This window comes from Arachis hypogaea, chromosome 20 (assembly GCF_003086295.3).
Source record: "Arachis hypogaea cultivar Tifrunner chromosome 20, arahy.Tifrunner.gnm2.J5K5, whole genome shotgun sequence".
Lineage (NCBI taxonomy): Eukaryota > Viridiplantae > Streptophyta > Magnoliopsida > Fabales > Fabaceae > Arachis > Arachis hypogaea.
Genome location: NC_092055.1, coordinates 7,080,117 through 7,107,273, shown reverse-complemented (window position 1 = coordinate 7,107,273; position 27,157 = coordinate 7,080,117). Strand labels below are relative to the sequence as shown.

Genomic DNA, 27,157 nt, shown 5'->3' with positions numbered 1-27,157 from the left:
TAACATACGGTGAAACTATTTAGGACAGATGGACTATTAAAATTAAAAATAAAATTTTAATAATAATTCGATAAATTTATCCATCACATGAAGTGGTATAAATACCATGTGAAATTCTAAGAAACGGTCACACCCACCTGCTACTGCTAGATTGACCAATGAACACAACAATATCACAGAACATGGCCTTCAGTGTTCTGAGAGCCACACCTCTCTGTTCTTCCGACACCACTAAACCCATCTTCTCCATTCTCCATTCTCATCCCACTTCCACCACCTCCCTCTTCACCTTTCCTCCACCATCCACCATCATTCCAACCCCACTTGCTGCTTCACCCGGCCTTCATCATCACCACCTGAAGCGTGGCGGTTTCCGCGGCGGTAGGTTCGTGGCCATGGCTGCACCTGGCTCCCTCCGGAAATCAGAGGAAGAATGGCATGCCATCCTCTCCCCCGAGCAGTTTCGGATTCTCAGGCAAAAAGGCACCGAGTAACAATAATATAACATCCCTTCTTCCCTTGTTTTGTTTTGCTTCTAGTTAACAAATAACAACTCCAATTAATTCAGTGCCTTGATTAATGGGATCAACTCTATAGTTGCATGTTTGGCTGTGTTTGATTTTGAAAACAGAATAAGTTAAGATATAGAGAATAAAACATAAATAATCGCGATTTTATATTTTATTTGATAATAAATTATAATAAATTATGAAAAATTAATTTTTAATTTTTTTAATGAAAATAATAATAAAAATAAAAATAAATTGGGAAAGAACACAAAAAATCTCTAGTGATAATATTTCTGTTTATGTCTTATCCAAATATGATTTTGTATTGACTTAGTGTTCTGTGTCACTAAACAAATGAGCTTTAGAATTTGACATTATCTAAGGATAAGGTCTAGGTAGATAATATTCCTTACAAATAGCGAGAGCATTTCTAACCTCTCAAGTTAGCTCTTGAGATAAGTGAGTCCACTCCATATTATGATATTGTATAAGAGTCGCTCAAATTTGATATAGTATAGTAAAAGTAATTTTGCTATTCAGGTTTCCAGGGACTGGAGAATATGACAAGTTCTTTGGTGAGGGAGTTTACAACTGTGCAGGTTGTGGGACTCCTCTATACAGGTCAATAACAAAATTCAATTCTGGTTGTGGCTGGCCAGCGTTCTATCAGGGTCTTCCCGGAGCCATAAGTCGCCATGTGAGTTCTCTTGATCTTAAGCCAGTTTTGGTATTTGTCTAAACACCCAAAAATATGGAGAAGTATATATTCAAGAATAAAGATATTTTGTTTGCAAATAAATATGCTTTCTATAGTTGAAAATTATTAGATAACTTAATATGTTTTATTAAGTTATCCTTAACATTGCAGAGTCACTGAATGCCACCTTAGTGATTTTTTTTGTCTATTTCAAAATGTTGCTATTATATTAATTAAGACGTTTGACTAAATTTATTATTTGATATATTTGACTAAACTGTTTTACATATATCCATATTTAAGCTATTTTTCACACGAAGACATTTGGACTTGAATATATAACCACCATTTTTGTTCTTGCATTGTAGTGTTGGCAAACGCTGCCTTAGTGATGTTGTCTTTGTTCATATCCATTTTGAAAATGTTGCTTAAGCTAACTCTTTTTTATTAAAAAGTAATCTATCTAAAAGTCTAAAACATATAACTTTCTGATGAGATTGTGGTGTATGAATATTGATTTGATGATCAGCCGGACCCTGATGGAATGAGGACCGAAATAACGTGTAGTGCATGTGGTGGACATCTTGGGCATGTATTCAAAGGTGAAGGATTTCCAACACCTACTAATGAACGCCATTGTGTCAATAGCATCTCACTCAAGTTTGCACCCGCCAACACCGGCTAATCCATCTATGCATACATGGCTTCTTAAGAACTAAGATATAAGATAGTAAATAATTCTCTGTATTATTGCGTGAACAATTATGTTGCCTAAGTAATTATGTTTCACAAAGTTCATATGTACTTGATCTTCTTTCCTTGGTGTACTTGACGGGGAAGTTTTGAGGCTACTGCAATTTATTTATTTGTTTTTTTTTTTAAACTAAAAGCACTTATTTATTTTTGAGAAAGTCTAGGGGCCAGTAGATTTTGTGGTTTTTAGCCATCAATTAATTATTAATGATGTTTTTAATGGTGTGAGATTGCATCTAATGGTGTAGAATCATTCAATTTCCTTTTGATGGTTAAGTGCTGGCCAGAATTTAACAAAAGTGCTGCCCCTAGCACTTCTCTTTATTTTTTTTTTGAAACAAAAGCACAACACAACAAGGTGGAACATGAGTGAGATAAGATAAACTAATTTCTAATCATATTCTTTTGTAATTCCTAATTGACCTATTGATTACTTTTGCAACACCTATTTTTTTTTTTATTTTAAAGATTCTGTCATTCTTTTTTAACCAATTGTTACAAATGATAACAATAAAATCAAATTCACCATATATTCTTTTATATATGTAAAAGAATGATTAGATATATTTAGAGGTTGAATTTGAGGCCTAATTCAAAAGTGATTAAAATTTTGTTATCCAACTGGCTTCTTTAATCTACTTTAGATGAATTTGATCTATGTATATTAATTGAGTTTTGCGTGATAAGCCTCAATGAACCAATAATAAACCTCAAAGAATAGACTTTGCATGGGGCTCATTTGTTTAACTAAGTAGTTTGAGGTTGAGTTAATAAACAATTTTTGTTGAGAGAATAATCTTCATGAATAAGTTGATATCAGATTTGTTTTTATTAGAGTTTATTTTCAATGCTATAACCGTGTAAAATTGTACACATTTATTTAATAGTGAGTTTTACACCGTGCATAAAAAAAATTAAATTCTCGTGACTATTGTGAAATATTCTGTGATTGCTTGTGTGATAATGAAAAAAGAAGGGAAGAAAATTGACAAGTCTTTCATATTTTTGGTACACAATTTGCACAAAATCTTTTGGATGAATTTGTGGAGGAATCTTATTATTGGATTTTTTTTTGGCAGTGGGGACATTTTCGGATTTAATGTCATTTTCAACCAAAAGTTTTAACCTATATTGTTCCATAATCTATATCTCTGTAAACACTTTCATTTCACATTTTAGTATTATAGAGTTATTTTTATGTGAAGTTGTTAATTGGCAACTTTTTAGTTGAGGTCCCAAAAATTATGTCATTTGAGTTATAACTCATTGATAAGTACACTTTGTTATTTATTTCTTATCAAATAAGAAATTTAATTTTGACAGATAACTGGATAAGTCTGTATTTATTTATTTTCTCAACCAATCCCAATTGACTTGGATTCTTTTCCCTCGTCAAAACAAATATCTCTCTTTTCCAAATTTGAGAAAAATAAAAAGAGAGCTACTTAGATAAAGATGTTAAAAATATTTTTTTTAAAGATATTTTTTAAAAATTAAAATTTAATACATATAATCAATTAAATTGTATTATTTTTATTAAAATTAGACCGGACAAATCAGTTTAACAAAAAAAATTAATAAATTAATATTTTTTATAAAAAATTACTATAATATCTCTATTATAAAATACAACTAAAATATCCCGATTATTTTTATTAAAATTAGACCGGACAAATCAGTTTAACAAAAAAATTAATAAATTAATATTTTTTATAAAAAATTACTACAATATCTCTATTATAAAATACAACTAAAATATCCCTATTATATATATATATATATATATATATATATATATATATATATATATCAATTTTGAAAACTTTAAATTCTAATCCTATAACGAGAAGAAAAGGGCTAGAATTTAGGATTCTCAAAATTAATATATATAATAAGAGTATTTTAGTCATTTTATATAATAGACTAAATAGAGGTATTGTAGTCATTTTTTATAAAAGATAATATTAATTTAGACGGATTTAAAATTTGATTCACTATTTTTTTGTCAAATTAATTTGTCTGACCTAATTTTGATAAAAATAATATAATTTAAGTAATTATATATTTATATGTGTTAAATTTTAATTGTTAAAAAATATCTTTAAAAAAATGACGTTTTATGCGTCTTTATAGGAGCATCCCCAAACAAAAATCACGTGCTCATAATATTCAATCGCCACGTCAACATTACATAGCATTCTGAAATCCAAAAAATCCCACTATTGTTCGCCAACAATACGTCAAACGCAAATTTCGTTTTGCGCCAAATCTTTCCATTCAGTTGTCTCAGATTTCCTTTCACCTAAAATTCATTCTAAGACCGCTTTCGTTTCTCTGCAAAGTTTGCACCTTTCACTCATTTACGTGTGCACTGTGCACCTCTATCGTCATCATCATCCTCACTTTTGGGACTCCTTCTGCGATTTCTGTTGCCCCTTTTTGAGATAGGGACTCAATTCAAGTTCGATATACGTGAAAATGAGCACTTTTGCTTCCTGAGACCTACCACTATGTTGGAGTCACTAGCTGGTCAAAGTTTTAAGCTTAAGGTAACATTCTTCTGTGATTTTTCTCTATTTCGTTTGTCCTTGTTTGCAATTATTTTTGTACATCATCGTGTCATGTCCATTGAAGAATACGAAGGCGCATAAAAGCTTTGAAGACATTGATAAATGAAATCTGATGCATATTCAGATTGCAATTGTGTTGCATTATGCTTTGTTATCTATGTTCAGAAATTTGAATGACAAATTTCCTTGCAGGGATATGACTTAATCAAAGATAACAGTCCTAAATGTTATGCTATTTCATCATTCAGTAGAAGTTCTATTTTCAAGGTTTGTTCAGATAAAAAGCAAGTGTCGCTGCTTTCACTTGGAGTTAGTTATAGGAGCACCTCTGTGTCTGAGAATTTATGTCAAAGCAAACTTCTCAATGTTCCATCATTTTATAGTTGGAAAGGATTCTATCTTTCTAAGTACACGCCATTACGGTTCGAGCGGTTGCAAACAAGTGCAACTTATGATGTTGCTGGTGCTGTTGAAGTCATCCATGATTTAGGATTGGATACTCTTACTTTCTTGGCTGTAACTGTCTTAATTGTTCCCACATTCAAGTCAATTAAAGCCAGTCCTGTAAGAATTTCTCGTTGTTTGGTTTTATTCTCATAGTTTTCATTAGGCTGTTCATGCCATAGACATGGTTATGACCACAATTTTCTGTTATCATAATCTCTATCAACAGAGGCGGCTTATAGTCAATCATATATATTGAATTTGAGACTGGGCTTCTACGTATTGTTGAACGTATAAACTTGGAGTCAATTGAAGTTTATGTTCGCAATGCAGACCTTACTTTGCATTTACTTGAATGAGAAAAATAAATATATAAAGTTATTTCATATTTATAAACATGTATTAGATGGTCACCCACATAGAGAACTGAGGAACTACACTTAATTTTATTCCCAATTTGGTTTCTAATAATGGATGCCAAAATAGCCAGACCTCCATTGATATAAATAATAAACGCACATAAATAATAGTACCAAATTTACTTAATATAAAGCTCACTTTAGCTATATAAGTTCTTAAAATGATTGTTGTTTTCAGATACTTGGTTTCTTCTTGGCTGGAGTTGTACTTAGCCAGTTTGGTTTAATCAGAAACCTTACAGATGTTAAAGTTTTGTCCGAATGGGGGATCCTTTTCTTGGTAATCTATATTGAATCATGATTACAATTTCAATCTAAAATTCCTCACAAACATTTGAATAAATTACTCTCAAATAATGTTTGTTACTTTTCAGTTGTTTGAGATGGGTTTAGAGCTTTCACTTGCACGTCTGAAAGCTCTTGCAAAATATGCCTTCGGTATGGGATTTACTCAGGTTAGAAGCTTGGGAAATGATCATGCTAAAAAAATTTTCTTTTGCCACTTTAACTATTAACGAAATATTTTTTAAGGTTGTATTATCTACTTTAGCATTTGCTGCTTTTGAACTCCCACCAAATGGGGCTATTGGAACAAAAATTTTGGAATTCCTTTTCCATTCAAGGCCAGATCTGGTGAGATTTTGTGTTAAAATTGCATATGTTTCATATTTAAACCGTCTAATTTTATTTTATATAGTGATCCTTCTTGAAACAGGTCTTGCATATATTCAAATGATAGGGGTTAATACTTAACACTTTATCTTTATGATTATGTATTGATAATTGTAGGTGAATATTAGAAGTATTGATGAAGCTGTGGTAATTGCTGCTGCTCTCTCTCTGTCATCTTCTGCATTTGTTCTACAGGTATCTATGACTTTGATTGTCCATCAAAAACATGAAAACTTTATTTCGTTACCATTGTACAGAACACATGTTAATGATATAGTATTTGTATTTATGTTTGACATATTTATCTGAGTTATGAACGATTGAAAACATCCTTTTTCTTCCTATAGTTGTGATTTTTGAAAGTCCAGTAATTCATAAATATCTTTATTTTAAAAATATAGATTAAAAAGAAAACTCTGTGACCAATAGAGAGACATGTACCTTGTTGGCTTCTTTGCAGTCCATTTTTGGATCTCATCGATTCTTTTGAATATAATATAAACTTAGTAGACAGTAGTTAAGCATTGTGTCGATTTACTCCTCTATCTCTTCCTTACCACATCATTTATATTTTTCATTATAGTATGTAATCTCTTTGTCGGGTACCATGCTCATTGAATGAAATCATGGAGAAAATTATAAGTGTGCTTTGGTGACTTTATAGCTTGATATGTGCAAATAATTGTGACATTTGATATATCCAATGTTAATTATCAAGCACATATATGTAGCTTCTTGCAGAGAAGGGTGAGCTACCTACAAGATTTGGTTCAGCAACTCTGGGAATACTTTTACTGCAGGTATTTGTCTTGCACTCTTGCTTGTTTATACTATCTTTGTTCTATATGCAATTTTTTATTACAAGAAAGAAATAGGTTTTGGAAACCACTTTATGTCGTACTTTCTGTGCTTTGCTGATATACCTCAATAAATTGGCTTGAGAAGCATGATGTCAGTATATGGCATCTGTAATGTAATTAATATTGACTCATCTTTTTTATACATGCAGGACATAGCTGTTGTCCCTCTTCTAGTCATTCTTCCAATACTAGAGAGCCAGGTAAAGATGGAAAATATAGATAATATATAATATATCTAACTGGGTGTGGGTGGAACTCCCTTTCTTTTTTTGAAGTTTGATTCATCACCTTCGCAGAATGGAAGTTTTAGGTTTTAACATTTTAGAGTGGCTCTTTGTGTTCATGTGTGTGTGTTCCATTTTATGGTGGTATCCCAATTATGTTATTTTTTCTTTCTACATTTAAATGCTAAAATTGTTATATTTTCAGGACCAAAATTTATGATTGAAAAATTGCCATCTGACTATTACAATTATTGTTGACCAGAGCTTTCCAATTTCTTTTTCTAGAATCTGGCTAAGGAAAGCATTTGGCCAATGCTTGCTCAAGAAAGTTTAAAGGCATTAGGTGGATTGGGTCTGCTATCTTTTGGGGGAAAATACATTCTTAGAAGAGTATTTGAGGTCTGACTACTATATTTGCAGCTATTCTATGCAAGAATTGGAGGGGAATATGCAATCCTGTGTTAATATATTCTAGGAAGTAAATTGTTGGTCAAATTCAGGTTGTTGCAGATGCAAGGAGCTCAGAGGCCTTCGTTGCACTTTGCTTGCTGACTGTTGCTGGAACTTCACTTGTCACGCAGCATTTGGGTTTTAGTGATACGGTTGCTATTTTCCCAATACACAGTTTTAATTTTGGGTTATGTATTGGAGAAATCATCGAAATAAATATCTACAAAACTTGTTTGTAATGTCTCATTGCAGCTTGGGGCATTTTTAGCTGGGGCACTTTTAGCAGAGACAAATTTCAGGACCCAGATTGAAGCTGACATAAGACCATTTAGAGGCTTGCTTATTGGATTATTTTTCCTAACTACAGGGACTTCCATTGACATGCAGGTAGCTGTGATTTTTTATATACATGTGAATGAGGTTACTTCATTATTTAAGCAAGCATTATTTGTTTAGCTGGACATTCTTCAAAGAAACATACATGCTTGCTTTTGCATGAATTTGCAAAATAGTTACAACTTACACCTTACCACAAGAAATTGCACATGGAAGTTGGTTCAACTGTTGATATTTAAGTTTTTCTTCATTGCAGCTTCTTATGCGAGAGTGGCCACATGTACTTGCACTCTTGGCAGGATTGATTTCTATCAAGACATTGATCATAACAGCAATCGGTCCTTGTGTTGGGCTTAGTTTGCAAGAGAGTGTGAGAATAGGATTGCTTCTATCCCAAGGAGGCGAGTTTGGATTCGTTGTTTTCTCCTTAGCAAATAGGCAAGTGATCATTTAACCAATTACATGGATGTTATTTGAATAAGAATTTCGGGTTTGCCTTTAACTATGCCACCTGTGCCTTCTTGCAAGCAGGCTTGGGGTGCTTCCACTTGAGCTCAACAAGTTGCTCATAATTGTTGTTGTATTGTCAATGGCATTAACCCCATTTCTTAATGAAGCTGGAAGAAGAGCTGCTGATTTTATTGATGGAAAATTCGATGTGGAGTTTGTATGTCTTTTTTCGTAAGATTTACTGTGCAGAGTTACTTAATGCAAGTGTGTGTATTTTGTGTGAAAATATTTTCCATTTTTGTTTACTTTGTTTTAACTTGAGAAAATGTTGCAGATTATAAAAGGAGCACAGCTCCCTACAAACTATATATTATATGCTATCATTTTGACTGCAAATTTACATAGGCTGAGTAGTAAGCTATTTGCAGAAAGCTTCAGAGATGGTCAACTTTGGTGTCACTGAACCTGTTGTTATAGTTGGATTTGGACAAATGGGCCAGGTACATCCATTAATACATTCAAAGACCTGCCATTTATATGTACTATGTTCTAAATTTTAAACATATGCTTTTGGTATGGAGGTCCTTGCAAATTTCCTTTCCAATCCGTTGGCTTCAGGAGGAGACAGTGATGCTGCAGGATGGCCTTATGTGGCTTTTGATCTTGACCCCGCACTAGTAAATGTCAGTGTACTTAAGCTTTCTGCTTAGTTGTTACCTACTAGTAATATGCATACGACTTATTCTTTTCTGAAGAGTTCTTGAACTTCATGAGTAGAACGCTGAACGCATGCTCTCTATGTAATTGTGTGTAGCATGAGATGGCAGCAGAATAAGTGTTAATTTGAAGTCAAACATATTTCTCTTCATATCTCAATGTTTTATCCACTTCATTTTAACATGTACTTTTACTGTTAAATTGCTGGGCAGGCTGCTAAAAAAGCCGGCTTTCCAATTCACTATGGGGATGGATCACATCCTGCTGTTCTTCAGTCGGCCGGTATCTCTTCTCCAAAAGCTATTATGGTTATGTTCACCGGCAAGGAAAAGACAGCGGAAGCTGTTCAGAGGCTACGGTTTACTTACCCTGCAGTAATATTCATTTTCCCTCCCTTTACACTTTCATGCTTACCAATTTGACATATGATAACTAAATATATTTTTTGTTTCTAAACCGATCCATTTATCTATCTTAGGAAGAACCAAGAATTTCATTTTACCTTCAACTTAGGGTATATATTGTTAGGTCCAATAATAGGGAGGTTGGCTGATAAAGTTCTTAACTATTTGATTTGCCTTTTCTTGTTCCCTTAGTTTGCTTTATCCTATCTGGATTGCTTACTTTATGATGAAAATCCGCAGATCCCAATCTATGCCAGAGCTAAAGATCTTGAGCATCTTTTAGATCTGAAGAAAGCAGGTGCAACAGATGCCGTTTTGGAAAATGCAGAGGTATTGATTCGCTTTTTCTTGCTTGTCATTTTGTCCTACTGGATGGAGCTTGCAACTGCCATTGCTCAATAGTTATGCAGAAACTACATCTAAGTCTTTTGTTTTGTTTTCTTTTTTTAACAATCACTCAGATTAGCTTACAGCTGGGTTCTAAGCTTCTGAAAGGTTTCGGAGTGATGTCGGATGACCTAGCATTTTTGAGTCAGCTCATTAGAGATTCCATGGAACTACAGGCTCAAGAAGCAGCCAGCTTCGCCAAATGCGATGAATTAAATATGATGAAACAACTGCAGGTAGAGGTAGTTCAAAATATTTATTTATCTGATCTGAAACCTGAATAAGGATATGAGAGCAGTTAATTCTTATGTATCTAATTTTACAATCAGAACAAATTTGATTTGGTATATACCAGCATATAGTATAGTAAGTTCCTTCTTCCATATTGGTGAGTATTAGCTAAGATTATTCTGCTATGTTGGCGGCAAGGTCAGTCAATTATTTGTCCTTGGTTGTATAGCCTTTTGGGCTGGTTTGATAAAACTTTTACTTTTCAAAAGTAGCTTATCAAAACTGACTTTTGAAATATAGTTTTCTAAATGCTGCAATGCTTATGTTTGGTAACTCAAACTAAAAATGAGTTTTAATAAGCACACGTAACGGCAATTGTGTGTAGTAAAATAGCTTTTAACAAAGAATTTATCTGTATCCTGCATTGTTTTTGTTCTTCTAAATTTGTTCCTTATAATTTCAATGTCTGTTATTGCAATACTAGTTCAAGAAACTGATATGTTCCTATTGCAAGGTGAGAATTGGTGACTCAATTGAGGGACATGCACCTATGCCAACTACTTCATCAGAATTGGACCAGCCGCATCAAGTTTCCCTCCCTAGAATTCAGCCAGTTGCGGAACAGCCAGTTGTAGAACAAGACGATGAACTCGATCAAACTGAAAGAAGGCGCAGATGAAAGCTCACCGATTATTTGGATCTCGAGATGCCATCGGATAGCAGAATCTGATGGACCTATCGATCCATTGCCATACTGCCCCTAATTAACCATTCTAGGTTCTTAACGTTAATTTTACTAACCCTACAGTTACTGATAGATTTTCATACTGCAGATGCTAACCATTTATGTGTATATAGGAAGAATTCAATTATTTACAGTTTTTTGTTGTAATAGAATATTTGAACTTATCTATTACGCGAAGATTCAACGGTAGACTAATGGATTTGATTTCTTATTTCTGTAATCACAAACAAATCTATTATATGAAGATTTCACTACTTATAGTTGCTCAATTTAGGTATTATAACCCTCTTAACTAACATATTTTTAGACTAATTTGGTTGGACTTGGTTAATAAAAAAACTTAGATGTGTATCATTATTTATTTTAAGTACTTAATAAACACAGGTTACTCCCTGAAGTGTAGTAGAGTTAAAAAGTAAAGAAAGTCAAGGGAAAACAACCAAAAATTTTATTTAGGATGATGGTGCTTGGGGTGCATCATCACCTCAACATGGTGACTAGAGGTGCTTTACCCCATTGTGAAATTCTGAAATAGGAGGCACTGATTTTTCACTGGGTAATTGGTCCTTAGCAGAAATTGGAATATTCGGTTTAGGTTTTTCGAAAATTTTAAATTGAAATTGGATCCTCTAATTTACTTTTTACAAAATAAAAAAAAATTAAAAGATCAAAATCGAATTGTCTAAATTTGTCTCCCTCCAGTGACAAATCTAATGGTTCGATTTGTTTAATATCAATTGGAAAAAAAATTACTCCATACTAATGAGAAACAGGGAGTGGATCATCTCCAGTGAAAAAAAAAAAACTGGATGGTATCTAATGTTTAATCTCACCTTTCATTGCTCTCTCTCTCATCTTTAATTTTTGTCCTACTTGTAGAATTAAAGGTGAGAGATTATACTTTATTCTCTCAAGCGTTAAAAAAACTGGAGAGAATCCATTTCCACTGGACAACAAACCAAAAAAAAAACTTTGACAATTTATCTGGTTATTAGTTTATTACAATTTCCCAATTGCTCAATTTGTATCACTAAACAAAATATCAGTGTATATACCACCGAAAAAAAAAAAAGCAGACCAGGAAAAGATGATTTCCTATGTGCTTCGTCTATAATTAAAAGCAAACTCCTAAAGAAAAAAACTTTGTATTATTGTTATTTATTTTTTCAGAAAAAGGAAGAAGAATCATTTCACTGTTTGGTGAAAAGTAAGAGTAGGAGAGAGAAAAAGCTGACACAGTAAGATGAGTGAAAAACATAAGATGAGTGAAAAACAAAACATTCAACTCCAAAACTCAGTGAACATAACTAACTACCATTCAACAAACCAACAAATTTCAGCTTTGGTTTAAGGGGGTTGGTGTCAACAGTTCAAAGCGTATTACTTGAATGGCACAAAATGAAATTCATGACCCTGAAATAAAATCACAGACTTCATCTCAGTCTGTAGAGACCAACAACACAAAGTCAAAGCCTTCTTCTTTGGAGACACAAATGTCAACAACCTCAACCATGATCCCCACAACCTCATGGTTCACGCCCAAGAGGTAATAATGTACCTTCCTCTTCTTTCTTTCCCCTGTTTCGGATTTTTGTTCTGTGATCCGTGTGTTGTTAAAAGTTGGAGTAAGTAAAGGGAGTAATTTTTCTGTCTTTATGAAATTTCTGTCTTATAATTGATTCTGGGTCATTTTGATCATTAGTTAGAATTAGAACAAGTTTATTTCTTGATTCGTTTTCTGTTTTTTTTAGGCTGCTGGCTCTATTTTGTGTGATTAATTTGTTAAACTATGTGGACCGTGGAGCAATAGCAAGCAATGGTGTCAATGGAAGCAGGGGAACTTGCACTGAAGGAGGTACCTGCACTTCTGGCACAGGAATACAGTAATATATACTTTACTATTTCCTCTCTGGGCATTTATTTTTCAATACAATGTGATTTTTAGTTGTGAAGTATTCTAATTTTATAGTTTTGGTAGGGGATGTGAACTTTCCTTACATTTGTATTTTGACATGTAGAACATAAAATTTTTAGCAATTTAGTAGTTATTGACAAAATACTTTTGTGTATGTAGAGGGGATTTTAACTTGAACAATTTTGAGGATGGAGTTTTATCATCCGCTTTTATGGTTGGACTTCTTGTGGCTTCTCCAATATTTGCTTCCCTAGCAAAGAGGTAAGGCTTGAAGAAAATCTTCTGGGGCTAGAAATTTCATAGTTTTAGATGAGGAAAAATTAGTTTATCAATGCATTTGATATTTTCGTACATCAAAAATGAAGTTCTCATGTTATGATCTGTTATTGATCCTTAACTTATATATTAATCCTCAGACCATTCTACTATTTTGCAGTGTAAATCCATTTAGACTTATAGGAGTTGGATTATCAGTTTGGACTGTTGCAACCTTATGTTGTGGTTTTTCTTTTAATTTCTGGTCTATTTCAGTCTCTCGCATGTAAGTGGTCTAATCCCTTGTTTTTTCACCTTCTTTTCATGTTGAGTAGTTAAATAATAGTACAGAAGATGAGAATTTTTTTACTCTCCTTCATTTGTTTGTTATTCTCTATAGGTTGGTTGGTGTTGGAGAGGCTTCATTTATAAGTCTTGCAGCACCTTTCATCGACGACAATGCTCCAGTTTCTCAGGTTTTCATTTAACTTTTCTGTTGAATGCATTTCCGACTTTCGAATTTGAATTTTATTTTATTTTATTTTTTTCTTCTCAATGCTGAATGTGTCAGAAAACAGCATGGCTCGCAATCTTTTACATGTGTATACCAACTGGATATGCAATTGGCTATGTTTATGGAGGTTTGGTGAGTTTTATCTGGTGTTGTTCATAAAACCATTAAATACTAGAACTAACACCTCCCTTCATTGATTTTAATCTTCCTTTGGTTGTGGTTGTAACAGGTTGGAAGTTATATTGGTTGGCGTTCTGCTTTCTGGATAGAATCTGTATTGATGCTTCCATTTGCTATTGCTGGGTTTGTTATGAAGCCTTTACAGTTGAAAGGTGAACACTCGACACTTGTATTGATTTCATGCAAAAACTGTTTTTGTTTTTTTAGATGTCTAGACTACTTTGTCTATACAGGTCTTGTTCCTGCTGATTCAGAAAAGGTACTTGTTCCCGGAACACCTCTGTCAGAAGTTTCAGGTACACCAAGAATTATGCATTATCTTAACACAATATCTCAACCTTTTTTTTTTTCTTTCTTTTCAAATTAATATTTGCCCTATGTTATTTTAGTTCATTGCTAATGTAACTTAGATTCCTGTTTTCATTGGTTGCAAAGTTATGGATACTTCCAATGGAAAAGATGAATCATTGTCCTTAAAGGCTGAGTTCAGTGATAAAAACTCAGTTGATCATTCCAAGTGAGAACACTTAACTTCTAAAGTGACTATACTTTCCATTAATGGTTTATTATATCTCTTACTGTCTGATCATCTTTTAGTGGATGATGCATTTAAAGTTCTATTCATTCTTGCCTTATTTTAGGTCGAATTCAGCAGCCAAAATGTACGACCAGTTCTCGCGATTTTTTAATGATATGAAAGAGCTTTTGGGTGATAAGGTTTATGTTGTCAATGTTTTAGGTACCTCTTCCTCCATTGATATCCTCTATGCTTCAACTGCTTACATAAGATTTGACTTGTTTTGCTGGTAAATTTGCCAGAAGCTTCCATGTCATATTCATGTTTTCGAAGTCTTATTCTTTTACCATGTCTCAGTTCCGTTTACTTGTTTTTCTGTTTCTAGGGTACATAGCATACAACTTTGTCCTAGGTGCATACTCATATTGGGGTCCGAAAGCCGGCTATAATATCTATCACATGGTGAGATTTGTAGCATTGTTCCTTGTCTCTTACACAATTCTTCGTTGCATAAAATAAGATATATGTCAGGTAATTTAAGATACTATACATGAAAATCATAGTATGCAGTCATTGCCATAACACTAAAGTCTGTTTACTTGTGCAGACTGATGCTGATTTGATATTTGGTGGAATTACAATTGTATGTGGAATACTTGGCACAATAGCTGGAGGCTTGGTTCTGGATTTCATGAGTAACACATTGCCAAATGCATTTAAGGTTGGTAATCAAATTCAGAGATGGGGTCTGGCACTACTTTAATAAATACTTCACCTACTTTCACCTTCTTTAGAGTTTACACTTCATTGCTTTGTCATACTGAGCTCTCTAAACTCTCTTGCAGCTTCTCTCAATCACAACATTTATTGGTGCAGCATTTTGCTTTGGTGCTTTCTTATTCAGAAGCATGTACGGCTTCCTTGTGCTTTTCGCTATTGGTGAACTACTTGTTTTTGCTACTCAGGTACTTCTCTTGTATAGTTATCTTTCAGGAAGATCTCTATACAATTGGTGGTTAGATTAAAAATCATTATCCCTTTTATTTGCAACTCTGTATTCAGGGTCCTGTGAATTATGTATCGCTCCATTGCGTTAAACCGAGTTTGAGGCCATTATCAATGGCTATATCCACAGTTGCTATTCACATCTTTGGAGATGTACCTTCCTCACCTCTTGTTGGAGTTCTCCAGGTCAGTCATCTGTATTAATTCACTCTATTTTAGAGCTTTTTTGGCAATTTTCTTGTAAAAAAGAAAAGGTCTTGGTGAGTTACATAACTTCAAGGGAACTAGTGTGTTGGCTATGTTTTCTGCTGATGACTTTTTTGTCCTTGACTGGGGTATTTACGGTCGAATACAGTGACTAATCCCTTGTCAGGTTGTCTTTGTTGGTGATGATTGTTAACACTTAACACACGTTGGTGATGCAGGATTGTATTAACAACTGGAGAACAACTGCATTGATTCTTACATCTATACTTTTTCCAGCAGCTGGTATATGGTTTATAGGTAAATAATCTTAAGAAGTTGTTGACTTACTACCAAAGAAGAATTCTCTAGTGTTTCTTTTGAGATATAATTGTTTCTTATAAAAGCATAGATATTTGACAAATTAACAGTAAAAATTGGTATCTATGTTATATGTACACATGAACATTGACCACTTCATAAATCATGTCCAATCCCAACTTAAAATAAAAGGGGAAAAAAATTGGTTAGGAAATCTTTATTTTATCTGTCATTGATATTACTTGGCCTTGGCCACATGAAAATTAGCTTATCCTGAAGACATAAACATTTGGATTTATACAATAATCATTATCTTATATCTAATATATAAATAATAAATGTCTGTATGGATTCTGAAGGGCATCTTTTGTGGTTGATGTAATATTATTATCAGGAATATTTCTGCATAGTGTGGATAGATTCAATGAAGATGATGAGCAACAAGAATCAAATGTGGAAGGATCAAGCACCATGCCATTGCTTCAAGTGAATGCTGGAGAAATATCAACCTCTACTCAATCCCAAGAGCCATGATTTTTTTTTCTTTATTATTTCTCATGCCTCTCCATGCACAACTTTAATTTAGCAATATAGTGTAAATGCCAAATAGGCCAATAGCCTCCCTTTGAATTGTAAATTTATCGTACTCTCAATGTAAAATAATTTTGTATAAACAACTTATTGTTTATTATCAGATTCGCAAAAGTAACTAATTTTTAAATGCACTACTTAAAAAAATATAAATGCATAAATCTAAATGGTAGTGTAAAACTCTTTACACTATCATTGCATAAAAAATAAACTCTTATTTTATTCGAAAAATAAAATTGCATGCAGCTAGGCCTTTTGCTAGACACTTTTCATATATTGTATAGACATGGAAATCAACAAATTTCAAGTAATGTTTCAATCTATATATATAAGAGATTTATTTATGAAATAAAAATAAAATGAATGTACAAGAAAGTTACATATACAGAAAAGAAATAACTACACCAAATCACAAACAAATTATTAACAAACCAACAAGCTTACATGTTAATATCATGCAGACATGCATCCAATTCCACGTCTGGAATTAGGAAACACAAGAAACAAACCACTGCAAACTACTCCCACCATCAATGGAAAACTCTCCATGGCTTGATCCATGTCATCCTTGTGCCCCGGGAATAGACAATTAGTAAGCCTATGATCAGAGAAAGCAATTGCCACGAACACCAACACTGACATGAACGCGTGAACAAAGTCAGTGAAGGAAACTCTGTACTTATCATCCTTTGGAACTTCCACTGGAATCCCTGGTTTGAACACTGACAACCCTTTAGGGGTGATGAAACCGTAGTAAACGGTTCCATCAGGGCCATGAAAACTGTCAGTGAAGTGAAAGAAGAAGCATGAGAGTGAACATAGAATTAGGAGGGTGTGGATCATCAATGTGTGGACTTGAGTGCACTGACCATTCTTGTAGATTGATGGAAGGACCATCTCAAAAGTGAGGAGTGTTCCTGTTGGTAGGAAGTTCCCTAGCAATGAGGTCTTGGAAATTGTCTTTTGGACACCCTTTGCCATGATCGCACGCTTATTCTTCCGGCCTGGATCCGGTATGATAGTAAGGGGAGCCAGGCCGGAAGGATGTGGTTGTGGTGGTGGTGGAGGGGTTGCATTATAGACTTTGATTCCGAGTTTTTGTTCAGTTGGTTCCATGTTTTTGTTGCCTTGAAATAGAACAGAGGAAGCAAATAATGGGTTAACTCGGTTTTTATGAACAACAATTTGAGTTTGAAAGTTTTTGGGCAGTTATTTACAGTTAGTGTTTTGTTGTTTCTCTTTCTTTTTTTTTTTTATTTTTCATTTTTGGCACATGCACATTAGAAGCCTTGAAGAAGTTAAAGAGTGTCTCAAAGAAAAGAAAGTTTTTGCAGATAATTTCAGGGCAAATTAGTTAAATTTGTATGTACTAAAACTTAACTTATTTGATGCATTAACAGTATAAACTATTTTATAATTGCTCAATCTTATCCGATATATAATTAGATGTATATGTAAAACTACCTTATACTGTCTATGTCTACCGTAATAATTAAAGAAATATCAATATATCTTGTCAATCCGCCTAAACTATAAATATCAATATTCTGCTGAAAGATTTAACTCATTCTCGTTTGAGTGCTTCAGTTGGGGTAGTAGAAGATTGTATTTTTATTCTTAAAGGAGTTTACCAGAGTGAAATAAGAGCAAAGAATGACTGCAAAAAATGTAGAATATAGTGAACTGGAGCCTGACTAATACAACATTGATGTCAAAACAAATATAACCGCGGAGCTCAACAACAAAAAAAAGTTTGCTATGTCATAAATAGAACTGTATCAGAAGCAAGCAGTGGCATCAGCAGTTAGCAACTGGCATTTACACTAGTGACAGCTCTCCTGCAGGAATGGATCTCTTCACAAGTTTACTCCAAGATTCATTGGTTTCTTTTATGACCTTAAGTGCATAATCCTGTTAAGTAAATAAATTAAATAGTGAAAATGAAATTAACTGAGAAAAATGTGGCCATTCTGACCATAACATTGATAATAACACTGCACTATATAAAATGCATGCTTCTGCCTTCTTAATAAAAGATTTCTTGTATGCTCTAAGAGCAAATCAATGCTCTTGCTTCGCACCATTTATTTAAATAATAATGAACCTATAATACTGACGTGAAAGACAACTAAGGTGGAAACTCACATGCAGTTGTCTTCATGTGAAGTTGCTAGTTGAAAATCGTTAGATGATTTGCCATGTTTGACTAAATTGTTATCTAACAGCTTTTAACTATCAACTTCACATGAAGACAACTATATGTGAGTCTTTACTGACAATTAATTGATCAGAGTAAGAACAATGATTTGATCTCAGAGCACCTAAGGAATTCTCCTTCTAATCATACACAGTGAAGATCACTAATACTTCTAAAACACCATCCTATTCGTCTGAGCCTTACCACAATCATGGGAATAGCCGAAATAGGAATTGAAATACAGCCAAAAAGACACTTAGTAACTAAACTGACAACAACTGTCAACCACCACCAACATCATTTATAAAGAACATGTAAATTACTAAAGTTTGTCATAAAATTCTAAAACGGAATCAAGGATTCAGTTTGGAGATTCAGATCATACCTTATTTGCTGCCTGGTTGCCAAGCCCAAATCTATTAGCAGGCTTTCCATCAGGTATCTTGTAGTCTCTGAACCAGTCCCTGATTGCAGTTAGTGTTCCCTGAAGACAAAGATTGTAACACACAAGTTGTTGATCATATCCCAAAAATGAACATCACACTGGCAAATATTTTCAGCCTTAGTAATATATGCAACACAAAATGGAAAAGAAAAGTGTCAGGAAATATATCATCAGCAACTTGGGTGATAGAGCATACCGGAAAATGCTTCTCAACATCATTGACATCATTCACCAATGAAGCTCTTGGATCATCTAACGAAATTGCAACTATTTTCCAATCTAATTCCCCTTCATCAATCATGGCCAATGCAGCCAAGGGTTTGACCCTGAGAACCTCGCCTATTTTCCTCCGGCTATCACCGATCTCAACGACATCAACTAAGATTTACAAGAGTTTGAGAAATATTCTATTGGAATTGAGCAATTTAAACTTAATAATATTATTGACAATATTGTGACATACCTGGATCATTATCTCCAAATGCTCCTTCAACTTCAGAGTTTGCAAAAGATGGATCTTCCCATGTTTGTGGGAGTAAGCCATAGTTCCAATTAATATTATAGCTGAGGAGCAGCAAAAATACATGTTTCAGAATTGGCTCTATTTAGGACCAAATTTAAATGGCTACATACATTGACAAAGCAGAACAAATAAAGAGGCACATTGAATCATATCTCACGGATAATATCGAAGCTTCCCCTTCTTCGTATCCTGCTTTATGGGAGTGAAAGCTTCATCAGTGGCAACCTCCATCTTTGCACTAGATTCTTTTGGAATTTCAACAATGAAGTTGAAAGCACCATCACCTAACTGCAATGGGATATCATGCCAGGGAGAAACCTGCATATTTTACATATTATTGTTTAGTTTCAGCACAAAAGCACAGGTCTCTCAATTGTCACAATTTGTTAAGTGAAAAACCAATCACATTACAAAAAGCTAAGCCAAAATTATGTTTCAAGACTGTAGAATAGTAAAGTGGAAAAAAATATATAGTACAATGAACACTATCCCTCAGCAATTTTAAAAGCAAAAGCTAAACTAGATAGTAAAATTATACCTTCTATCAAACAACAATCAAATACTCAGAAAGCAAAAAATGATTTTTTTTGCAACATCGTTAAGATTAATCAATCATAGAAGCCAACATTCACCATCTCAGACACTACAATCTAACTCTGCACAAGTTCTTATCCGTTCCCCACTTCTCCAACTAAAGGAAGAAACTTTTCGAGGCCCAAGATCACATTCTTCTAATTCTATTCAAAGTCCAAACAAATCATCCAAATGGCCATTGAATAGATATAAAAATTAAAAAAGCAATCTAAGAAGAAGAAAAAAAATAACCTTTTTGCCAGATTTGTCAACGAAGAAGACTCTGTAATCGAGAGTTTCAGGTTGGCCTTCTTCCTTGACGATAAGGTCAGGGTTGTAGATGGCCCTGCAGGTATAGAACCTTTTAGAAGTGGAATGAGAGAGCTTGAGGGTCTTGAAGCAAAGAGCATGATGGTGACCACCGACAACAAAGTGCTTCTGGTTAAGCGTCAATGGCTTCTTGGCGATCAAGGAGCATGTTGAGTTGCTGGCTATTGCTATTGCTCTGGTGGCCGCCATGGACGATGATGAGAGAGAAGAGAGAGAGTGAAGTGTGTTGATAGGCTACTCGTGTTTGTGTACTGTGTTGGTTCTCAAGTGTTTGTGGTGTGTGACGTGGCAGCATCTTATTGGGTGTTCATGTAACATACTATAAATTGATTAACGCCACGTTGATTTAGGAGTGTTCTTAATTCAGATCATGGTATATACTTCTGCAACTTGGAATCTGACCCTTTTTGTTAACCTCATTCATTGTTTTCTATCTCATGAGTACTTGAAGGACTAATTAGTAATTACCAATTACCAATCAGTCAATCACCAATGCTAGTAGCCTAGTATGCTACTTTTTTTTTTTAGATAAAGAAGCAAAGACAAGTAAAACAGAAAAAAAAGACAATGGTAGTGGTGGATGTGGGCTTATTCTTTTTCAGTGGTTATATTTCTTTGCAATTAAATACAAAAATATGTTGTGCTTCTTTCTTGCATAAAAAACATTCTTTTTTTGTGGGCAACGCCAAACAATTTGGATAAAAATAATCTTCGAACAAAAAAAAAAAAGACTTATGCCAAAGTTCTGAATTATAATTTAATAATTCTAATCTATTATATCTATTATATCTATTATATATATATATATATATATATATATATATATATATATATATATATATATATAATTTTACAATTAAAATGTGCTACATATCACTTTTTCATTACAATTAGAATCAAATCTTTCCTTCCAAACTTAAGGAATCTACTTAATATACTAAAACTGGGTTTCCCCAACTAATGAATGTAAGGTGTCGATCCCTCGTGATTCCGTTTTCCCTCCAAAATGAATACATTTTTTTCTATTCTAAATTATTTTATACAAAATATCTTTATTATAATTACATTATAATTAATATTTAATGAATAATACATAATTATACTAATTTAAAAACATATCTTCATTATAATTATATCAAATCAATATTTAATACATTATTAAACTACTTATCAATTGTCAATTAAAAATACTTTTAATAATAATAATAATAATAATAATAATAATAATAATAATAATAATATATGATAATGATATGATAATGATACCGGTCGTGGTAATCATGATAAGCATATTTGAATCTAATCATAAAATGATCAAATCTTATGATGTTAATAACGTACATTGATTTTAAATATTTTTAGTCATTTTAATTATATTAATTTTAAAATTATTGATATAATTCTAATTCTTATTCATTATCCAATAATAATAATAATAATAATAATAATAATAATAATAATAATAATATGATAATTATATAATAATGGCACCGGTTATTAATAACCAATTTATATTTCTCTAAATATATTTATTTTAAAAAATATCTTTATTATAATTATATTACAATATTACCATTAATATTTAATGAATAATGCACAATTATACTAATTTAAGAAAATATCTTTATTATCTATCTATTCAATTATATAAAAATCAGATTTTTGCACTTAATAACTAAACTGATGCGACATGTTCTTAAGGTGTTTTTTGATTTATTTTATTTAATTTGTTAAAGCAAATCAAGTATAATTAATTAATTATATCAATTAATTAATTTAGTTAATTATATTAATTATTTTATTTCATTGGAGTAAATATCTAATTATATATATATATAGCATTATTTAACAAAATTAATATATAAGGTTATGGAAAGTTCTATCCAAATTTGACAATAACAAGACGACTTACATAGAAATGATTCTTGTGGATAGTAAGTGTTCATATCTTGGCCCAACGATTAAGGCCCAGGGTCCAAGTAAAAAGGCCCAACCCAAAGGGTTGACCTCACCTTTCACCAGATCAGCCACTACAAAGTCGGTACTCGTCTCGACTTGCTCTAAGGAAGTCGGGAACGAGGGTTAGCTGGCAGATAAGCACTCATTTGAATGAGTAACTGCCCCTAGAATCTCTCTAACCACTTCCACGAGCCATATCTTAACTTCCCTAAGATAAAGGGACGGTTAACACCCTAGAAAAGTGGCACTACTCCAACGGTGGTTATTGGATCACCACTATAAATACACTAACACCCTTCAGGTATCTCTAAGTTCCAATACTCTCTAGATCTGCTAACACCCTTGCTGACTTAGGCATCGGAGTGTCTTTGCAGGTACCACCCCCCCCCCAATTCTTTCACACGTACAGGTCGGACGGAGTGCACCGAGTTGCAGACCCACCTGAAAGCCTCCTCCTTCGTACGTCTGGGCCAACCAACACCGTCCAGCCCATTAATCTCCGGTTACCCACCGTAACATTGGCGCCGTTGCCGGGGACCCGAGAGATCAACCAGTAATGGCGGACAGATCCCCTGAGGAGGGTCATGTGGAAACAGATTCTGAACAAGAGAATCTGGATACCGGAAATAATGACGCGGACCTAACCCTCCATCAGGAAACCAACGATCAACACAAAGAAGGAACCTCCGGAGTCAAAACCCCGAAGGTGAATTCCTCTGAAGGCCGTGAGTCAGAGAAAGACGGACAGTCCCACGCGACTGAGCTTATGGGATTAGTTCATGTCCACCAAAGTCGTTTGGAACAACTAGAACAGGAACGGAGCGACAAAGGGAGATAGAAAAGCACCTAAGAGAGGAGATGGATCGACGAAAAGAGTTAGAGGAAAACTCTTAAAGTTAGAATCCTCCCTCAAAGGTTGGAACTCCCGTGATAGTAGAGAAGAATCGCCCCTAGGAGGGGAAGATCCTTTTAGCGAGGACATAATGAGGGCAAAAGTTCCGAGAAACTTTAGAAGCCCCAATATGGACCTCTACGATGGAACCACTGATCCAAAGCATCATCTGAGCAACTTTAAAAGTCAGATGTATCTGGATGATGCTTCTGATGCTACGCGATGCAAAGCTTTTCCGACAACCTTGTCAAAAGCAGCGATGAAGTGGTTCGACAGCCTTCCCCCGAGGTCGGTTACCAGTTTTGAAGACCTCTCAAGGAAATTCTTGATGAGGTTCTCTATCCAGAAAGACAAAGTAAAACATGCACCAAGCCTCCTGGGAATAAAACAGGAGGTCGGAGAAACCTTACGAGCCTATATGGAAAGGTTCAACAAAGTATGTTTAGAGATTCAAGACCTGCCCACCGAGGCAGTCATAATGGGGTTAGTCAATGGGCTCAGAAAAGGTCCCTTCTCACAGTCCATATCCAAAAGACATCCCATCTCTCTAAGTGATGTACAGGGAAGAGCTGAAAAGTACATCAACATGGAGGAAAATGCTAAGTTAAGAGACCTGAGTTGGCGACCTGGGCACCCTCCCTCAACAAAAGAGAGAGAGAGGGAAACCAAGAAGAAGGAAGAACTCGGCCTCGATAGACCAAGAAAATATCACTCTTATACTCCTCTGAAAGTTTCTGTAGTGGATGTATACAGAGAGATTTGTAACACCGAAAGGCTGCCACCCCCCAGACCCATTAAAAATAAAAAAGGGGGGAGCCGCAGCGACTACTGTGAGTACCATAAAATATATGGTCACTCCACAAATGACTGCTACGACCTCAAAAATGTGATAGAAAAGCTGGCGAGGGAAGGTCGGCTTGACAGATATCTCATAGAAAGGTCGGACAGTCATGGGAAGAGAAAGCGAGATGATATGGATAGAAGAGACCCACCACCACAGACTCCGGAGAGACATATCCATATGATCTCAGGGGGGTTCGCGGGAGGAGGACTCACCAAATTCTCTCGCAAAAGACACCTCAAGAGAGTCTACCAAGTCGGAGGAGAGTCATCCGACCTCCCAACCATTTCATTCACAAAAGAAGATGGGCAAGGAATAATCCCTGGACACGATGATCCAGTGGTAATAACTATGATCCTAGCAAATGCTCATCTCCACAGAACCCTAGTAGATCAAGGAAGCTCAGCGGACATTCTTTTTAAGCCCGCTTTTGACAAACTAGGGTTGGATGAGAAAGAATTAAGAGCCTACCCCGACACCTTATATGGACTAGGCGACACGCCAATAAAGCCACTAGGATTTTTGCCCCTCCACACCACCTTCGGAAAGGGGGAAAAATCAAAAACTCTGAGCATAGACTTCATAGTCATCGATGTAGGGTCAGCATATAATGCTTTAATTGGCAGAGCTACCCTTAATCGACTCGAAACGGTGGTATCCACTCCTCACCTTTGTATGAAATTCCCGACCTTAGCGGGGATAGCAACGGTAAGGGGAGATCAGAAATTGGCAAGGAAGTGCTACAATGAAAGCCTAAACCTGAGAGGAAAAGGTAGAGAAGTTCACACAGTAGAGCTCGGAGGCACAAGGGCCAAAGAGGAGCTGCGTCCACAACCGGGAGGAAAAACCGAGGAGATACAGGTCGGCGAAGGGGAGGAAAAAAGTACCCACATAGGGGCCAACCTAGGGGAAACCCTAAAACAAGGGTTGACTAAGCTCCTAAGAGATAATTCCAATCTCTTCGCTTGGAAGGCCTCCGACATGCCTGAAATAGACCCCGAGCTCATGTCCCATAAGCTCTCGGTTTATCCGGGGTCCCGACCTGTACAACAAAGAAGACGCAAGCTCGGCCCAGAACGAGCCCTAATAGTAGAAGAGCAAGTACAAGCGCTCCTAGAAGCCGGCTTCATCAGAGAAGTCAAGTACCCAACATGGCTAGCCAATGTAGTGCTAGTCAAAAAACAAAATGGTAAATGGAGAATGTGTGTCGACTATACCGACTTGAATAAGGCCTGTCCCAAGGACCCTTACCCACTGCCAAGTATTGACACCCTGGTAGACTCCAGCTCGGGGTATCAATACTTGTCATTCATGGACGCCTACTCGGGGTATAACCAAATCCCGATGTATGAGCCAGATCAGGAGAAAACATCATTCATCATGCCCAGAGCTAATTTTTGCTACGTGGTCATGCCGTTTGGATTAAAGAATGCAGGGGCCACATACCAGAGGCTGATGAATAAGGTGTTTGCCTCTCACCTTGGAAGCCTAATGGAAGTATACGTCGACGACATACTGGTAAAAACCAAGAAAGAAGTCAATCTCTTGGCAGACCTCTCACAAGTCTTCGACACCATAAGGTTACACGGGATGAGACTAAATCCCTCAAAGTGTGCCTTCGCAGTAGAGGCAGGAAAATTCCTAGGATTTATGCTAACACAAAGAGGAATTGAAGCTAATCCCGACAAGTGTAGAGCTGTCTTGGAGATGAAAAGCCCGACCTGTTTAAGAGAGGTCCAGCAACTGAACGGCCGACTTGCAGCCCTCTCCAGATTCTTGGCAGGATCAGCACTAAAATCCCTTCCACTATTCTCCTTATTGAGAAAGGGATGTCAATTCGAATGGACTCCGGAATGCGAGGAGGCGTTCCAAGAGTTCAAAAGATTCTTGAGCCAACCTCCTATTCTGACCCGACCCATAGCTGGGGAAGACCTCGTCCTATACTTATCTGTAGCAGACAAGGCCGTCTCGTCGGCCCTGATAAGAGAAGACGAGGTCGAACAGCACCCAGTATATTTCATCAGTAAAGTTCTACAAGGCCCTGAGCTAAGGTACCACAAACTAGAGAAGTTTGCCTACTCCTTAGTAGTAGCCTCACAAAGGCTACGGCCTTACTTTCAAGCTCACACAATAAGAGTTCGCACGAACCAACCCATGAAGCAAATCCTCCAAAAGACGGATGTTGCAGGGAGAATGGTTCAGTGGGCAATAGAACTCTCCGAGTTTAACTTGAAGTATGAAACTCGGACGGCGATCAAAGCCCAGTGCCTCACCGACTTCATTGCGGAATACGCGGGAGACCAAGAGGAAAAACCAACTACATGGGAACTTTATGTAGATGGATCCTCAAACAAAACAGGAAGCGGTGCAGGCATAATATTGGTGGACGAAAGAGGGACCCAAATAGAGGTTTCCCTCAAATTTGAATTCTCAGCTTCAAATAATCAGGTGGAGTATGAAGCCTTGATTGCTGGATTGAAGCTGGCGGAAGAAGTCGGTGCTACAAAAGTGATGATATACAGCGATTCGCAAGTAATAACCTCCCAGATAAGTGGAGAGTATCAGGCAAAGGACCCAAATATGAAAAGATACTTGGAAAAAACTCTGGAACATCTTGGGCGCTTTGCAGAAACCAAGGTTAAACACATAACTCGGGATCTAAATAGCATAGCAGACGCCCTATCCAAGTTGGCAAGTACCAAGCCAGGAGGGAATAACAGAAGCCTGATCCAAGAAACTCTCCAAAAACCCTCCGTGGTAAAAGTAGAAGACAAACAAGAGGTCCTTGAGATAGTCGGATTAAGCCTTGGTTGGATGAACCCCTTGATCGAATACATGAAATTCGACATCCTCCCCAAGGAGGAGAAAGAGGCTAAGAAGATCCGAAGGGAAGCACAACATTACACTTTGGTGAGAAATATCCTCTACAGAAGGGGGATATCAACACCATTACTAAAATGTGTACCGACTTCAAAAACCATCGAAGTGTTGGAAGAAGTCCACAGTGGGATCTGCGGAAATCATCTCGGAGCAAAGTCACTAGCCAGG

At 35.4% G+C, this 27,157-nt stretch overlaps 5 protein-coding genes across 10 annotated transcripts; 3 read left to right on the top strand and 2 right to left on the bottom strand.

The window, feature by feature from the left end:
- Nucleotides 1–110: 110 nt before the first annotated feature.
- On the top strand, nucleotides 111–1,999 carry LOC112782327 (peptide methionine sulfoxide reductase B5). 2 transcript variants are annotated; one of them, XM_025824679.3, is made up of 3 exons: nucleotides 111–490; nucleotides 1,050–1,206; nucleotides 1,736–1,999. In XM_025824679.3, the coding sequence occupies exons 1-3, from the start codon at nucleotides 159–161 to the stop codon at nucleotides 1,889–1,891; spliced, it is 645 nt and encodes a 214-aa protein (XP_025680464.1). In that variant the 5' UTR covers nucleotides 111–158; the 3' UTR covers nucleotides 1,892–1,999. The 2 variants fall into 2 exon arrangements, with proteins under 2 accessions (XP_025680464.1, XP_072085602.1); XM_072229501.1 differs by having other exon boundaries at nucleotides 126–475.
- A 2,149-nt stretch (nucleotides 2,000–4,148) lies between these two features.
- Nucleotides 4,149–11,137, top strand: LOC112782323 (K(+) efflux antiporter 3, chloroplastic). Of its 5 annotated transcripts, none has more exons than XM_025824673.3 (19): nucleotides 4,149–4,508; nucleotides 4,722–5,093; nucleotides 5,571–5,672; nucleotides 5,767–5,847; nucleotides 5,924–6,025; nucleotides 6,182–6,259; nucleotides 6,796–6,864; nucleotides 7,074–7,124; nucleotides 7,434–7,547; nucleotides 7,649–7,750; nucleotides 7,851–7,985; nucleotides 8,191–8,372; nucleotides 8,466–8,601; nucleotides 8,813–8,884; nucleotides 8,966–9,067; nucleotides 9,314–9,475; nucleotides 9,746–9,835; nucleotides 9,967–10,128; nucleotides 10,638–11,137. In XM_025824673.3, exons 1-19 carry the CDS (start codon nucleotides 4,470–4,472, stop codon nucleotides 10,800–10,802), a joined length of 2,316 nt encoding a protein of 771 aa, XP_025680458.1. In that variant the 5' UTR covers nucleotides 4,149–4,469; the 3' UTR covers nucleotides 10,803–11,137. The 5 variants fall into 5 exon arrangements, with proteins under 5 accessions (XP_025680458.1, XP_025680457.1, XP_072085601.1 ...); XM_025824672.3 differs by having other exon boundaries at nucleotides 4,176–4,508; nucleotides 9,967–10,134; XM_072229500.1 differs by lacking the exon at nucleotides 5,924–6,025 and having other exon boundaries at nucleotides 4,176–4,508.
- An 812-nt stretch (nucleotides 11,138–11,949) lies between these two features.
- On the top strand, nucleotides 11,950–16,449 carry LOC112782324 (probable sphingolipid transporter spinster homolog 2). Its single transcript, XM_025824676.3, has 16 exons — nucleotides 11,950–12,414; nucleotides 12,620–12,751; nucleotides 12,943–13,044; nucleotides 13,220–13,324; nucleotides 13,439–13,514; nucleotides 13,610–13,684; nucleotides 13,782–13,884; nucleotides 13,966–14,028; nucleotides 14,168–14,249; nucleotides 14,374–14,471; nucleotides 14,635–14,711; nucleotides 14,857–14,970; nucleotides 15,095–15,214; nucleotides 15,312–15,440; nucleotides 15,680–15,758; nucleotides 16,153–16,449. The coding sequence occupies exons 1-16, from the start codon at nucleotides 12,257–12,259 to the stop codon at nucleotides 16,290–16,292; spliced, it is 1,653 nt and encodes a 550-aa protein (XP_025680461.1). The 5' UTR covers nucleotides 11,950–12,256; the 3' UTR covers nucleotides 16,293–16,449.
- Nucleotides 16,450–16,650: 201 nt separating this feature from the next.
- On the bottom strand, nucleotides 16,651–17,575 carry LOC112782326 (protein DMP9-like). Its single transcript, XM_025824678.3, has one exon. The coding sequence runs from the start codon at nucleotides 17,463–17,465 to the stop codon at nucleotides 16,803–16,805; it is 663 nt and encodes a 220-aa protein (XP_025680463.1). The 5' UTR covers nucleotides 17,466–17,575; the 3' UTR covers nucleotides 16,651–16,802.
- Nucleotides 17,576–17,942: 367 nt separating this feature from the next.
- Nucleotides 17,943–20,911, bottom strand: LOC112782325 (soluble inorganic pyrophosphatase 6, chloroplastic). The gene is made up of 6 exons (XM_025824677.3): nucleotides 20,340–20,911; nucleotides 19,672–19,832; nucleotides 19,455–19,555; nucleotides 19,188–19,369; nucleotides 18,932–19,030; nucleotides 17,943–18,260 (listed from the first exon to the last, which is right to left on the bottom strand). Exons 1-6 carry the CDS (start codon nucleotides 20,604–20,606, stop codon nucleotides 18,168–18,170), a joined length of 903 nt encoding a protein of 300 aa, XP_025680462.1. The 5' UTR covers nucleotides 20,607–20,911; the 3' UTR covers nucleotides 17,943–18,167.
- Nucleotides 20,912–27,157: the final 6,246 nt, after the last annotated feature.

Bases quoted from the DNA above. Each gene is read 5' to 3' on its own strand.
- LOC112782323 (XM_025824672.3), top strand. From the start codon at position 4,470: ATGTTGGAGTCACTAGCTGGTCAAAGTTTTAAGCTTAAG. The intron at 7,986-8,190 runs GTAGCTGTGATT...TCTTCATTGCAG, and splicing joins GGACTTCCATTGACATGCAG to CTTCTTATGCGAGAGTGGCC. The intron at 8,885-8,965 runs GTACATCCATTA...TTTGGTATGGAG, and splicing joins GATTTGGACAAATGGGCCAG to GTCCTTGCAAATTTCCTTTC.
- LOC112782324 (XM_025824676.3), top strand. From the start codon at position 12,257: ATGGCACAAAATGAAATTCATGACCCTGAAATAAAATCACAGACTTCA. The intron at 14,472-14,634 runs GTACCTCTTCCT...TTCTGTTTCTAG, and splicing joins TTATGTTGTCAATGTTTTAG to GGTACATAGCATACAACTTT. The intron at 15,215-15,311 runs GTACTTCTCTTG...CTCTGTATTCAG, and splicing joins TACTTGTTTTTGCTACTCAG to GGTCCTGTGAATTATGTATC.
- LOC112782325 (XM_025824677.3), bottom strand. From the start codon at position 20,606: ATGGCGGCCACCAGAGCAATAGCAATAGCCAGCAACTCAACATGCTCC. The intron at 19,833-20,339 runs GTTATTTTTTTT...TAAAATATGCAG, and splicing joins TTGACAAATCTGGCAAAAAG to GTTTCTCCCTGGCATGATAT. The intron at 19,370-19,454 runs GTATGTCACAAT...TGTAAATCTTAG, and splicing joins ATTTGGAGATAATGATCCAG to TTGATGTCGTTGAGATCGGT.
- LOC112782327 (XM_025824679.3), top strand. From the start codon at position 159: ATGAACACAACAATATCACAGAACATGGCCTTCAGTGTTCTGAGAGCC. The intron at 491-1,049 runs GTAACAATAATA...TTTGCTATTCAG, and splicing joins CTCAGGCAAAAAGGCACCGA to GTTTCCAGGGACTGGAGAAT. The intron at 1,207-1,735 runs GTGAGTTCTCTT...TTTGATGATCAG, and splicing joins CCGGAGCCATAAGTCGCCAT to CCGGACCCTGATGGAATGAG.
- LOC112782326 (XM_025824678.3), bottom strand. From the start codon at position 17,465: ATGGAACCAACTGAACAAAAACTCGGAATCAAAGTCTATAATGCAACC.